General features: G+C 37.1%; 1 protein-coding gene across 3 annotated transcripts in view; it reads right to left on the reverse strand.

Moving 5' to 3' along the window:
* Nucleotides 1-382: 382 nt before the first annotated feature.
* ZRANB3 (zinc finger RANBP2-type containing 3) overlaps nt 383-14,460 on the reverse strand; it is a 47,805-nt gene continuing 33,727 nt past the window's right edge. For all 3 annotated transcript variants that reach the window (XM_035331876.1, XM_035331875.1, XM_035331877.1), the window contains exons 12-21: nt 13,259-13,411; nt 12,156-12,624; nt 11,001-11,195; nt 10,217-10,308; nt 8,652-8,753; nt 6,312-6,454; nt 4,722-4,865; nt 3,421-3,814; nt 2,144-2,275; nt 383-1,260 (exon numbers count right to left, since the gene is read on the reverse strand). In XM_035331876.1, the coding sequence (XP_035187767.1) occupies nt 1,162-1,260; nt 2,144-2,275; nt 3,421-3,814; nt 4,722-4,865; nt 6,312-6,454; nt 8,652-8,753; nt 10,217-10,308; nt 11,001-11,195; nt 12,156-12,624; nt 13,259-13,411 (1,923 nt within the window). In that variant the 3' untranslated portion in view covers nt 383-1,161. The remainder of the gene's footprint in view (nt 1,261-2,143; nt 2,276-3,420; nt 3,815-4,721; nt 4,866-6,311; nt 6,455-8,651; nt 8,754-10,216; nt 10,309-11,000; nt 11,196-12,155; nt 12,625-13,258; nt 13,412-14,460) is intronic.

Raw genomic sequence — 14,460 nt, forward strand, 5'->3', positions numbered from 1 at the left:
GAAAGGGAAATTCTGTTTCACAGAATAGGGTCCCAGCTGTTACCCTAAATCTGCCCTGCAGGGATAGCTGCCAGGGCTTAGAATGGTTCCCTCAGGTAAATTTGTGTCAAGGTTGTGACTGCTGGAAAAGTCCAGTAGTTCACTGCATAGAAGATGGAATAGTCCCAGCAGTACCCATCTTAACCTTTAACTGAGAAAAAGAAGGTATAAAACAGCAAGAACTTACTGGTAAGGATAACTGCTGAAAGCTTTTCAGTGTATTCTAACTAGCTGTACCTGGAAGCTTATAGTCAGTAATGCTTTGAAAAAAATGATCGGTGTAGAGCTGTGCGTTACTACTGCCCTGACAGTATACAAGGGGCAGGGGAGAGGCACAAAAACATTAACAAAAAAAAAAGCCACCACTGATTTATTTGAAGGAACCATAGAGAAAATGACCTCAACAGTGCAAAATAACCATTACCTCTACACTCTTGTTAAAGTAGCATTTCCCAGAAATTACCCTGGATAAGATAGAAACAATAGATATTACTTTCATCATGAGTAAGTTTTAAATACTTGTTGTTTTAAATAAAAATAGATTTCAAGAGACATGAAGTGCCCAAATCTTTTAAGTCAGGTCCAGTGTCACCACTATGTCTGTCATAGCTGATTACAACATTTGCAAGGCTGCTACTAGCTAACTTACTGTATGAGATGGTTTTAAAGGAAAGATGACCTGCTCTGGTACAACAGAGATCTGAGACTATTATTTTTTTCCAATAATTTTGCTTATGTGAACAAAGAAAAGAACTTAAACTAAGATAGAGCTGTAGTCCATAAAGCTCCGTAACAGTTGAACACCAAGACTAACACAAGTTTCAACAGCACTTTCTCCATTTCCTGTGGGTGTAAACACATGTGAAAATAGTTGTGCACAACACTGCATTATAGTTGCACACAGCAATTCAGCTTTAAACTGAGGGGGGTCACAAAAATATAACCATGATTGAGTATGTTGGATGCCCTCATCTCTGAAAATCAACGTTAGGATTTTTTGGGATTTAGTTACATGTTTTCATCTCTCTACCAACACCCTGATAGACTTTTTTTAAATATGTACACAAGGATAACTATGAAATGCTATTATTTCTTGACTTATAACTGAATATATTTACTATTTTACATCTTCACAAAAAACTTTGTGATATCGCAGCCATACTTTGTAGCTAAGGACCGTCTCTTCATCTGACTTCTTTCCTTGGCCTGCTTTGCAGTTCTCTGCAAAAGAGAAAGGTAAGTCTGGTCAGAAAATATTGTTGGTACTTGGCACCTAGCAGGAAAGCGTTATTGCACAGACTTCAATCTAATTTGCAGCAGACAACAATATAAAATGCAAGTATTTATTAAGGTGAGTAACCTGTTGTATCGTAACACTTTAATGCTACTGACTTGCATTCTCTCTGGGGCCTTCCTACAGGCTGAGGAGCCGTGCCATGCCACAGACAAGACAACATAAAGCTTCCATTACTGAGTACAAATGAAATGAGTAATAATGAAGTATTTATGATTACAGATTTTTTTTTTTCTAGTAGCTTTTCTTCTCATTTATAAGAACTTGGGCATTTGCTCTTCCTCATGAGACACACAAAGCAATAACCGATTTTTACTGTAAATATAATACCATGATCTCAATTGCCTATAAGACAGTTTTAGTTTCTCCTGCCAGAGCAAACCTGTAATTTGCTACAAGTTATGTTCCAAGTACTTACCAGGATAGGTCAAATGAGGAGAGAAGCTATCAATAGGCAGCTATCCTCAGATGATGCATTTCTTATTTGGTTGCGCAGCTTTTCAGCCCAGCAACAGCCCAACACCTCCCACGTATGGGGAGGGGATATCGAGAATAGCCAGAAGGAGCTGTGACTGTAGCGGAACAGAGGGGCTGAGGGCACAGGGGGTGTTCAGCTGGCGACAAGAGGGCTCAGCAGGGCCCTAGTGAAAATCTGCTGCCTGGAGAGGCAGTACTACAAAATCTACTCCCTGGAGATTACCAGCCAAGAGTAGTTCTGGGCTGGTGAATACCGGCATTCAGGCATACTGCCCTGATGCGCATTACATTTCCGTGCAGGAGGACGGTGATTTCTGACTGTATCATACTGACCTCTCTGTGGCAGATCGTGCACAGAGTTTGAAGGTTTTCCAGCGAGCACTGTCCTCCTCCACTATAGACAGGCTTGATGTGATCCACCTGCCAGAAGTGACCTTCTGTGGGATTTGTTATAATTTCATTCAACTGCAATAAACAGAGGACATGACAATGGGAGCATTAGGTATTCCTTCTGAACTACATGTATGTTCTACAGTAAGAACAAGAAAATAATTCAGGAAATTAGCTATTCAGAGTTTTTATCAAGAGAATGAAAGCATTATAAATTTTCTGTTATTCCCAGCAGACAGGCAAAGAGCTGTAATTTTAATTGGCCTAGTTTTACCCAGCCTGCAGCACGCTGAAGCACATGACAGCAGATCAAGGAAAAACAGAAGGAAAGGTTCAGTTTTCTTGACTGCTACAGTAAATTATCTTCAATGTCATTTTATCAGTATCAACTGCTGATATTAAAAAGGTTTTAAGAAACCTGCTCTCCACAGGACTTGTCATGTCAGTATTTTAGATTTTCATTAACTTGTATTTTCAAAAGCCACAAGCAACATTAAGCTGATCTCATGCATATGGCCAGTAATGGTAAATGATTTTTGTTCTTTTGTAAGTTTATATGGGTGTAAGCAGAATTTATTTTAAAATCTAGAACCAGTAATTTCTGAAGCAGAATTTCAACTTCATAGCAGAAAAAAATGGTATTCAGAAACCAAAATACTACTGTTCTCTCTCGCTGCCCTATTGCCTCCCATCAGTAAAGAAGCAATCACAGTCGGGGAGGAACAGCAGTAGTTTTTTATGCATTTTGAGGCAATATTGGTGGGAACTTTGCCAATTGGCTTTTGTTAAGCTCCTACCAAACATTCTACAAAGTAGGAGTAACCTCATACTACTGCTTACATCCATTCCTTAATTCTGTCCACAACCATACAATTTGTTAACAAAATGCATCTCAAGTAAAGTCAGCTGCAATATTGATATCCCTAGGGAATCAGAATTCCTGTAGTTAGGAATTACATTCCTAACTGATGATGCCTGTCCCTTTTAAATGTGTTTATGTCTTTGAAGATACTGAGGTTTTGATTGATTGGTTTTGTTTGTGTTTAGTGTGTGTGGGTTTTTTGTTTTTTCTTTTTCCAGATTTTTCTTTTTCTTACTCTGTTGTTGGAGCTGAGTAACACTTACTTAAGACTGTAAAAAGAACATGTTAGATTTCTCTGAACTATCTGCTCCAGGACTACACAGATTATCTCTAGCTGTTCAAAAAGCAATAGTAATACCTGCCCAAGTGGAAGGTGAGACATCCAAGAGCTCTCCAGGAGTTTCTTACGCTGACTCTTAGGCGCATCTCTGATGTTCAGATAAAGCTCATGGGCATTCTGATGACAGAACTGGCAAACACCGTGTTCAATTTCAAACACCTTAGTCCTGAGGTAGCTCTGACTGGAACGAATTGAGAAGTCCTCCTGGCAGGCAAGAGAGCAGAATCGTGTGTCCCAGGCACGGGCCTGGCAGCTTTGATCAAGCTGAGTTGTGGGCTGCTGACAGCTGAGACAAAGCGGGTTCCCTTTGCTGTCCAAGGCTTGCAAATAGCCTTTGGGCACAGGAGAGCCTTCAGCTTCAGTCCGAGCTGGATGAAGAGCTGAAAAACCTTTTCTGTTCTCCAAAAGCAACCTGTTTACAGGGAACAAAGTACAGTTGTTAGTAAAGCAGGTATTCCAACAACACAATACTCTAAGTCATTTTATTGTAGAATCAGAATAGTTTGGGTTAGAAGGGGCCTTAAAGCCCATCTAGTTCCAACCCTCTGAGTGAAGAATTTCCTCCTAACATCTAATCTAAACCTCTATTAGTTTAAAACCATTTCCCCTCGTCCTATCATTACCTGCCCAAGTAAAAAGTCTCTATATGCATTGCATATTTCCATTAGATATCTTTTAAGCTCAAAAATACAAATTTCAATTGGAAGATCATCTTACTCAGGTTGGTATCTGCACAGCTGCACATCATGCTAGCTAAAATAATGCCGTGTTTATAAAGAAAAGGTGGATCCTTTCATGCACATATACACATAAATGTATATGTTCCCTTTTTAAGCAGAAGTCAAAGGAAAACCTGGTTTCTCTCTGCAGCTTTCACAGCTGCCTATCAATTTCCTAAACAAAGTTTACCTTGAGGCAAGAACTGTCTGAGAACAGGGGACATTTTCTGCCCAATTTTTTCATATTTTCTGCCTTATTCTAAGTTGTGACACAGAATAGAAGAAAATTTGCTACCTAATTTGAGGTTGACCATACAAGCGAGCCTGAGCTAAAGCTCAAATTTCCGTAACCAAATAGCGTTAACTATTTTCTTGTTTCATTTTGTCACTCAGTTAATTAGTAGCTATAACAGCAGACAACATATATATATATATATATACATATATAAAACCTAAGTCGTTAATGGCTCATTACCAATTTCAGCAAATTTCCTACCTAAATACTATAGCTCAGCAAGGTAAACACTCATAACAACTTTGCTACTTTAAAAACAAAGTCTATGAAGAAAAAGCTTAATCATTTTACTGCATTAAACTTACTTGGTGGAGTGGCCTGATTGTTCAGTAGAAGCACTTTCTTTCTTCAGACAAACCTTATTTTCTTTAGAGATGAGGCGAACACTGCCCCCGCTGCTGCTAGCTTTGCTAAGTGAGGCTGCTGCCACATCCTCCTTGGTCACATACCTAAAATAATTCAAAATTCTGTCAATACACTACAACAAGAACAATCTCTCTCAAAGAACAGTTACACTCGGCTGCAGCATGATAGGTGCTGCATATTGTCTTATAACATACCTTATATCCTGGACTAGAAAGGAATAGTTTGGGAATACATACTTCTCCATACAACTTCCATATTACCTAAAGATAGCTTCTTCTAAAACCAGGTTCAACTCCATTCAGCAAACGTAAGTTATTTGGCATAAAACAATTAAAAGGTGAAAGCAGTCTGGTATTGGTTGACAGTGAAATCTGAAAGCTATTTTGTTTCAGTTTGGAGAACTGTTACCTGATATTCTAGGTGATACAGGAGGCTTTAAAAGCTCTGGAGGACACTCATTTATCTTAGAAATCAGTTTATTTTCATGTGAAAATACACAAACCACCACTGCTCTTCAGTAAAACTATCTTAAAATCCCTTCACTTTGATCAGTCTTCAAAGAATGACTGTTCAGACAACTTCTCATAAAGACACCTCTCTGTGTTGTACAAATGCCAAACCCTACAGACCACCTCAGGACAGAAGCGTAGGTTAGAGCAGATTTTCTAACACAGTTCACAGTTAGATCTTTCTTATGTTTTATGGAAGGAAACAATCAGACATCAGGTTAAGAAAATATTACTGGAATTAAAAAACTCTGTTCTCATACTTGAATGCTTACCTCCATCAAATAATACATATAAAATACAAATTCTCACCCTGGAGAATTTAACAGTAGGGACTGAGAGGCATAAACAGGCAGAGGCACCTTGGTGAGTAAGGTAAGTAAGGTGAACCTGTACAAATGAGAAGTTTTGTGAAGGGCAATGACAGCAGTTAAGCTGCAAGTGTGTACTGGGGAAGACAATCCATCAGAAAAAGGACAGAAAGTGGAAAAAGGTAAATCCAGATTTTAACAAGGATTAAACGCTATCATTTTTCAATACCAGCCAGTGAGGAAAACAGTAATTTTGAGAAATGTCACCCACAGGGAACAGAATTACTTGAAGAAAAACCAAGTATGAGAAAGGTTTGGGCTAGGCTGTGAATTATAATTAAAGGACTGTAGCACTGATGGCAACTAATGATTTGTTCTTGCTTCAAAGCAGGAAATGCAACAAGACTTTTTTCACCTTGCTTTGAGTCCCTAAAGGTCACGGTTTTTTCTTCAACAACTTCTGGCAAGCTCCAGATGTTTAAAGATGCAAAGCAGAAAGCCAGAACAGCTGCTGAATGTGACACACTGAGGGACAGGGAAGCAGATGCTTTCCTTCCAACAGATTTACTGACATGCTCAGTTGTCTACTCCTGTCACTATGAGACAGTCATTGAACAGTGGGTTTACAGTCCAGCATCACTCCACTGAAAGTTACATTAAATAACACTGAGCTTCATGCAGCAATAAATAAGGGGAAGAAAAAAATACGTACCTTTTTGTGCTGCCGACCACTGACTGCTTTTTAGACAACTCCTCTGCAGCATGAATAGGACTACAAAATATCTGACCACTTTTTCTGATGATTTTCTGTTTCATTGCTGTTAGGCGACTCCATTCTTTCACAAACCTCAGTATCTGGTGGAGAATGCTATTGTCAGCAGCATGACAGGCATCAAGCAGAAACACTTAATTACAGACAAAGGGTGCTAGGAATTAATATATTCAAAACTCAATGGAAAAAAGCTGGTACAATCAGAGATGGTCCCTTCAAGGCAGTTTTCATACAAGCTGCAGCCCCCTGTTCTCACCCAAAGCTGAGAAAGCTTTGGCGTTTTCTACTACTATGGCTTTGCTCCGATAGGTATGTAGCTTCAGAAGGTAGAGAATAAGGTCAGAAATGGAATTCATAAATCTGAGCTACAGTGATAGGAGAATGGTTTCATGATAAAGCCTGAAATAACCCTTCTTGGGCAAGCCAAACTGCTGATGGGAAAAACAGATAGGCAGAAGTTTTCTTCTTACAGCAGCCCTGTTCCTTTTGCACTAGGCCCCTCAGAAAAGGAAAGTTTGCCCCAGTTACTTGTCCTGTGTTTATCATTTGGTTTACCAAAAGAAGAAAGGTTTACCACCTTTCTTCTTTCCTCTAACCTTCTGATACATGCTTAACACCAGGTTAACGGTTAGGGTACAACTGTTTCAGCTGTGGAATTTTAACAGAATCGCAGAGGTACTTGCTCTGAGGTTACTGTATTCTTTTACAGTAATACAGTGCCAGCAAAACACATATATAATAAAAAAATATTAGATTAAATTTGCTATTAGTGGTATGAGATCACCAAATTATCTTAGAATTAGGCATCTGTTTCTAACCGCAATTCCACTCTTCCCTTCTCTGTGGCATTGCAGTACAGCACACTGATCTGAAAGTAGAGATATGCTTTAGCATCAAAATATTCAAAGGACAATAATTTTGAGCAGTTTAACTTGTACTTCATCTTCTTTCAGAGCAATCTCAAACTGATACAACTGTAGGATCCTACAGAAAAACTGATGAACAGCTTAACACTGTATTTCAGAAAGGAAATTGAGAATATAGCATAGTAGTGATCACCTTTCCTTATTTTGCATTTAGAATTTGAAAGTGTAATAAAATAAAGCTGCTCTGAGGGACTCAATCATTTCTGGTAGTGAACCTCATGGATTTTTACAGGCCAGGAAGCCACATAAAATTTCGAAGCTGTGAACTGACAAAACTGGGATGATTAATGGATTAACCGTGAGGAAGTAAGTAGAAAAAATGTTCCTACATAGGAATTTAGAATTTACAACATGGCTGCTTTCTTTAGGATGTGTGTAGGGGAAAAATGGTTTCATCCCGCCACCACCTCTCCAACAGGAAATAAGTGGGAGTAACAATATGATCCCCAGTGACAACAATATGAGCCAGCAGTGATAGGAACCAGGTTTGTTTTTTCCATTCCACTACTTGCTGACTCACAACAATCTATAGTAGGCAGCATCACGGTGTTTCTGAACGCCGACTGTGGTAAGAATAAATACATTGCGCAGTATGAACTTAAACGTGATTTCAGCTTCATCCAGCAACATGCTTCAAGACAATGACACATCAATAATTTTCTTTTTCTCTTTAAAGTATTTTTTTCATGGCAAATGTAAAACTGTACTGATCAGCCTTACTTCTAGCAAGAAAGAAATCAATGCAACTGCAGGACATAACAGAAACATGGCAGCAGTTACTAACTAATCTACAAGGTAATACTGCACATCCAATTTCAATTCTGGATTTCATTACTTTTAGTTCTTGGTTTAACAGCGTTCACGTCCTCAAACACCATTATGAATGTGACCATTATTGCTGAAATAACTGAAGATGCATATCGCAGTGGAGTTATGCCCTACACAGTGTTGAACATTGTTCAGAAGACCAAAGGATGAAGTGAGAGAGGAGGCCTGCTCAGAACTGCAGCTCTGATACAATCTAGCACATTTGTATTCATCACGCGCCATACATAATTCATAACCTTTAAAATGCTATTTTGTTGACTTACAAATGTTAGTTACTAATTCTGTAAATGAGAAACTAAATGATGCCTGGTTGATTCCATCTACAGAAATGTTAACAGGAGGTATGATAATCTGCCAGAGGAACAGACTGCATAATTAATATTCACATCAACATTTATAACATCTGCTTGCATTGATGAAACTGTGCCTAGATCCCAAGGCCTGGAAGTGTTCTGCATTTATTTGAAAAAGTCCAAGCACTCCATATTAAACATTATATTACTGTGCCAGTAGAGTTTGTACTTACCAATGAACGATTTTGTTTATGCTGGAAGGTCTCTGGCAAATCCTCCCAGTTATCCAGCTGTATGTCCAATGGAATGAAATTATGATTCAGTGGTTCACCATCCTACACAAGCAAACAGTTTTGTTTACAGATGAAGTGTAGTACAATCTAGAAAAAATGATCTGTTTCAACTGGATTATCCTCCTCTTCCAACTAAATTCAGACCCTCAAGGTAAGATTTTTCCAGGAAGAAATGATAAGCCACACATGCACGATAACACTGCAGATGCAAGAAACATTACTCACATTAATATATCCAAAAGTAAGCAGGGTGAAAATTTTACATTCAAAACTGATTCTTTACAAATAGTTCAGAGACAAACTGCCTTAAAGTAATAAATTGAAATTATAATTCTCTTAACTGAATTTCCAAGAGAAATGAATAGTTATAGAATGGAGAATGTCATCCTTCATTACCATTTAAATTCAGATTATTATTTTCTTAAGATATATGAACAGGTTCTACTCTACCTATTTTTTCAGGAACAAGTTGTCCCCTGAGCACTAACATGACCCAGGAATGTATTGATGATTCACAAAAATTTGAGAAAAGGAATTAAAGCATATTTCCCCAGTGTATTGTGGTTCAGTAGAAAGACTTTGTGCAATATATAGCATAACAAAGTTCTGTTTCAAGCCAAAACAAATCAGTTGACCAATACCATCCAAAATGTGTTTTTGTCTTAAAATGTGCAAAGCTAGGAAGCAGAATATACTTCATGTATATCAAACAAATTTACAGATGCAAGACAACACTTTTTTGGACTGTTTTCTCCAGCTCTATCAGCTCATCTAATAAAAATGTACTGCCTCAAAGACTTGCCCTCAGCTGTTTGTGATGCTTTACAGTCACACCTAAATACACTGACTCATTCAGGAGCTTTGAAGAAAGCTTCTAAGTGAAGACTTCCAGCCCTTAAAAGAACTGATCAGCAAGACCTGTTTCCTCTATGAAAGATGACCTAGAAAATTACCACCTGCTAGTTTCTGTCCTCCTATGACCACTGGATTAATGATGATGTGTTTTATTCAAGAAATTACGTATACACAGCACCAATGCCTACCTTTGTGAAAATGTGCTGGCAATATTTTATCTACTTATTTAGTCTGGTGGGATTCACTGATTACGGTAAGTCTACAAATATTTCGAATAGCACACTAGCTGCAGAAAGGAGAATTTATCATCCCAGTGATTCAAGGTTGTGGTAAGACACTGTAATAAAAACAGGAATCTTAAATATCACTTGCATTTCTAACAGGTAATCTGAACATACATCTAGTGTATTAGCACCTTATAAAGATAAGCTACGAGAAGTGTTAGAAGTTATTTATCTAGAGAATTATTACTTAGTTCCACAGAGAAAAAAACTAGAATAATAAACTACCTAATTTTTGTATATTTCAGTTAATACAAAAATACTGTTTTTTATATAAAGCATAACAAATGAGGTTATACATAAATATTTCGTAGGACATTCTACTTTGGCATTTAAAAATGATAAAAAGCATGTTCATTTCAGGTTTACCTTTGTATAGAGGTGAATTCTATCAGTGTTCCTGCTTGCACAGAACATAAGCCCATCATACACTAGAAATGTGTCTGATTGATCTAAATCTTCTATAAAGAGAAACAATTTTGAAATTAAGTTTTCTTCATTTTGTCCACATAGACATTAAAAATAATATTATATCTGTCTTTTAAGGAGTTATGACATTTCCCAATTTGGTGCACATACAAACAACTTTCATACAAACACGGTCAATCTTTTTTTTTTTTTTTTTTTTTTTTATATCTTTTCTTCCCCACCCCCTCCCAATTATCAGAAACTGTGACACAAACTTCAAGAGAATATATACCACACTAGGATTCTATATCTGATTTCAGAACAACAACAAGATACACACAACTCAAGCTGCAAGCTATTAAGATATCTGTATTTTCTGTTTCTCCTGAGCTACCCATCATCTCTTTTATTTGTGGCTGTCCTGAACGCAAGTAAACACCATCAGAAGTTTCAATAAATCTCTGTGTTGTAACTTAAGGTTCACACTCGCTATTTTGACATAGTTCCATGTCAGCCAAAACCCCTGTATTTCCTCTGGCGTTGTTTGAAAAGGATAGGTTTAGATCTCATCAGAATTCAGTAAACATCCCAGGCTGAAAGGTCACGTGCTAGTCTATGTACTTCTTTCTTTCAAATACACATTTGAAAGGTTTTAATTTAAAAGTTCTGTTTCTTGCCAGAGGCGGTTAAGACAGTTTCACAGACAGGATATGATCATCTTTCTTTCACAGCAGTCCCACTTTACCTTCTCCACACTTCTTTTCACCTTCTTCACTTTCAATTTTAACAGCTTCTTGTTCACTGATTTCAACAGATTGCTGGGTCGCTGTTTTCCCTAAATCTTCTCCTTTATCTTCAGCATCCCATGCTGCACTCTGTTCATTTCTTTCGGAGTCTTCTGACATGCTTTCTTCAGTCTGGCTAGTGGGATTTCTCTCAGCTATAGGTGAAGAGAAGTGATCATACTTATACTACCCAGATAGAGCTACTCAATACATATATGGACACAAAACTATGCAACTGAAATGAAAATAAATTGCATTTTATTCTCTAGTAGCATCATGGTGCAACCACTTATTAAAAAAAAAAAAAGCTGATTTGATATTAGGATTTGATATATGGACCACGATATTACACTCAAGCAATTTCATGCACCCAGCTTTATGTTAACCTACATGTAATAAGGTGGTTAGCCTATTATATAAATTTATCGTACACCTTAAACACATGAAGTAATTTTCCAGGCATTGATCTGTACTTAAGAAATTCAGAAGTTGTCCTTACTTAATCAGCCAGAGAGACTTAAAGAAAAGAAAACAAGAAAAGGAACCTTACTCCTTTCTTTGCAATTTAAATTGCAAATATGGGGATAGATTTATAAATATGTTTTAATAAGTTCCCAGATAGCATGAATAAATTTAATAAAAAAATGTTTATTCTGATCTGTTGGAGTGAGAAATGTATTTTCAAGGCAATGGCTCCCATGGTAACTACACAATACCCAAGTTAATAAAAACATCTATGCTACATCATTTAGTTTTGACAAGCAGTGAAAAACTTTACCATTTAATTGGATTCAGAATAACCATAAACCTTTGCAAAGAAAAGATACATTTGCTGCAAAGAAAATGAAATGTATATTCTTGCTCACTCTATCTGTATCTTGTTAACTTTCAGCTGAAGTCTCTATTTGTTTCAGATTAGAATAATACAAAAATCCTCAGGAAAAGCAAAATTAAGAAAGATCACTTAACAGGTATCTATCTGTTCATGTAAAGCTATCATTCCTCACAGTTTGCCTCTAACTGCGTATATTCATATTTAAAAATACTTTGTTTTCTGAAACTAATCACAACTGGAGTGAAGAATGCATACTTTCTCTACAGCATGGGTCACTTACCATTACTGTTCTGAGGGCAACTGCACATTTCACAGTAAGGGAGCAATTTGTTATTACTGTAAGTGCAAGCACTACAGTGCCAAACTTTATTTAAAGCTGTGCCTTTGCTTGAAGTGTTTGAGCCACAAGGAAGGACTTCAGCATTTTTTTCTGTAAACAAAGTGGACTTTTTTCCAGTTAAAGATTTTTTCTTTTTCTTACTGGAGCTCACTGGAGTAGATCCACTTATGCTTCTTGCTCTTTTAGCTTCACGTTCAGACATACTTTCATGACAAATTGTATCCACATCACTTAGTCTTGTGGAATACGGGTTTTCACTGCTCTTCTCTGCATCCTCTTCTTCTGTGACTTCAAAAGATTGCGGATCAATATTTAATGGTTCATTATCTGAAAATATTTTGCGTTTCTTCTCAGAGGAGGATTTGGGGGAAAAGAAAGAACGTATGTCACGCTGCCTTTCCTTTTCAAACTAGGAAAGAAGAAATAAATACGTAAACCCATCTTGTATTTACAGCATCAGAATTGGCCAAAACTGTTGCTTTTATCCATGAGTAGTGCTCACTAATACAGGAAGCTAGTTTTAGTTTGGAGATGGAAACAAAAGATATTTTCCTTAAAGGATAAACAGCTATCAGAAAAGCAATTCAACATTGTTTTGTTTTGTGAAAATTATTTTCAATATTCTTAACAAAATTCTGAAAACAATGACACAGAATTGATATACTGCATGCCTTTTTTCTGACTACGCCTATTACAAAGAAAGCCTTTAAACAGTGCTTTTAAAATAACTATATTGAATTTAATTGGCTACTAATAAAGCTGTGATTTAAACAGACACGACATGTTCTTATCAGACTGAGGGTGATTCAATGATAATATAAATGATAACATAAGGACCTATACAAAACCTGTAGGTGACATTTATGTCCAACAAATCATTTTCTCCAACTTCACTAACTCTTTGAAACAAAACTCATGTTATATTTTTACGACTCATTGTTTCTCCACTAATAAAATCGGCAGTGCACACAAAGCTTAGGTAAGCAATGGCTATAATGTTGTTTTTTAAATGACAGAATACTGAAACAAGTTTTGAGTCTTACATGTGTAAATAGAACTTCATTTTGGGTGTCTTCTAGACTTTCATTCGGGGTCCAAGATTCAGCAAAACTCAAAAAATCCCATTTCTCCTTGTCACCTTCTTCAGCCTGCATTCTCTCTTTCTTGCCATTCAAGGTGCTGCCTGTAACTTTGGCCTGCAGAAAGAAGTCTTGCATAAAAGTTCTGAAGAGTTCACGTTGGAACAAATTTAGTTATCTAAATGCACTCATTACAAATGTTAAACCAAGTTCGCAAGAGAAAAGTGAGAAGATCTGTAGTAACTCAAAAGAACTTTGGTTAAAACTATTCTTCTTCCAGTCGTCCTAATCAAAAGTCATTTTTCTGCAAGAATAAGTAGCATATCTAACATGTGACATATAAAATGTCAGTACTTACTGACGTTGGAATATATACATTGTGCATCTCTTTCCCTTACTGTCTTTACATGTGCGCTTAGTACTTGAAGCCAAAGACAGTATTAATTAAAAGCAGCACTTTAGTGATTGAACCCATACAGTAAGTAGTTGGTGAATTACTGAGACCCATCTGTGCTTAAGGAGGAGACTTAATGTACTGGAGTGACTTTTGGATTTTTCAGAGCTACCTACAGGAATTACAGGAATTCAGAGCTACCTACAGGAGTCTCAAGTACAGTTTACAGTTCCTGGATGCTGTAAACTGTGATTGCTTTCCAGCAGCAGAGAAACATGTTGACAAAAAATGGTTATCAGTTTCTCAATATAATAACATCACGGACAGAAGCAATTGCACCGCTCCAACAAAGGGATAGCCAAATGCAAGAATGAATTGCCACATTAGAGCACTTAACTGGCATTTGCATCAGGAGAAACTGCATAACCACAATCTCATTAAGTTCTGACAATTAGAGTTTAAAAGGCTATTCTCCTTCTAGCTTTACACCTCTGGAACTGTCAGAAGATGAGATCTGACAATACTAACACACCTCAGCTATCAAAGCAAGACACATCATAAATGGCATCAAAGGTTATAAAAAGGTCACAAAAGCAAAACAGCTAAATGACTTTTAGCCCTGTGAAGATCTTCCAAATAATGAAAGGATGTAGAATGGGGAACTAATCTTCCTAAAAACAACTGTGTAATACTTGACAATAATGGCAACAGAAGGTAAGACTACTTGAACCTTGGGTAGGATTAAATGTTAACTGGGAATGCTCCTGTCTCT

The sequence above is a fragment of the Oxyura jamaicensis genome, chromosome 7 (assembly GCF_011077185.1).
Source record: "Oxyura jamaicensis isolate SHBP4307 breed ruddy duck chromosome 7, BPBGC_Ojam_1.0, whole genome shotgun sequence".
In the NCBI taxonomy this organism is placed as follows: domain Eukaryota; kingdom Metazoa; phylum Chordata; class Aves; order Anseriformes; family Anatidae; genus Oxyura; species Oxyura jamaicensis.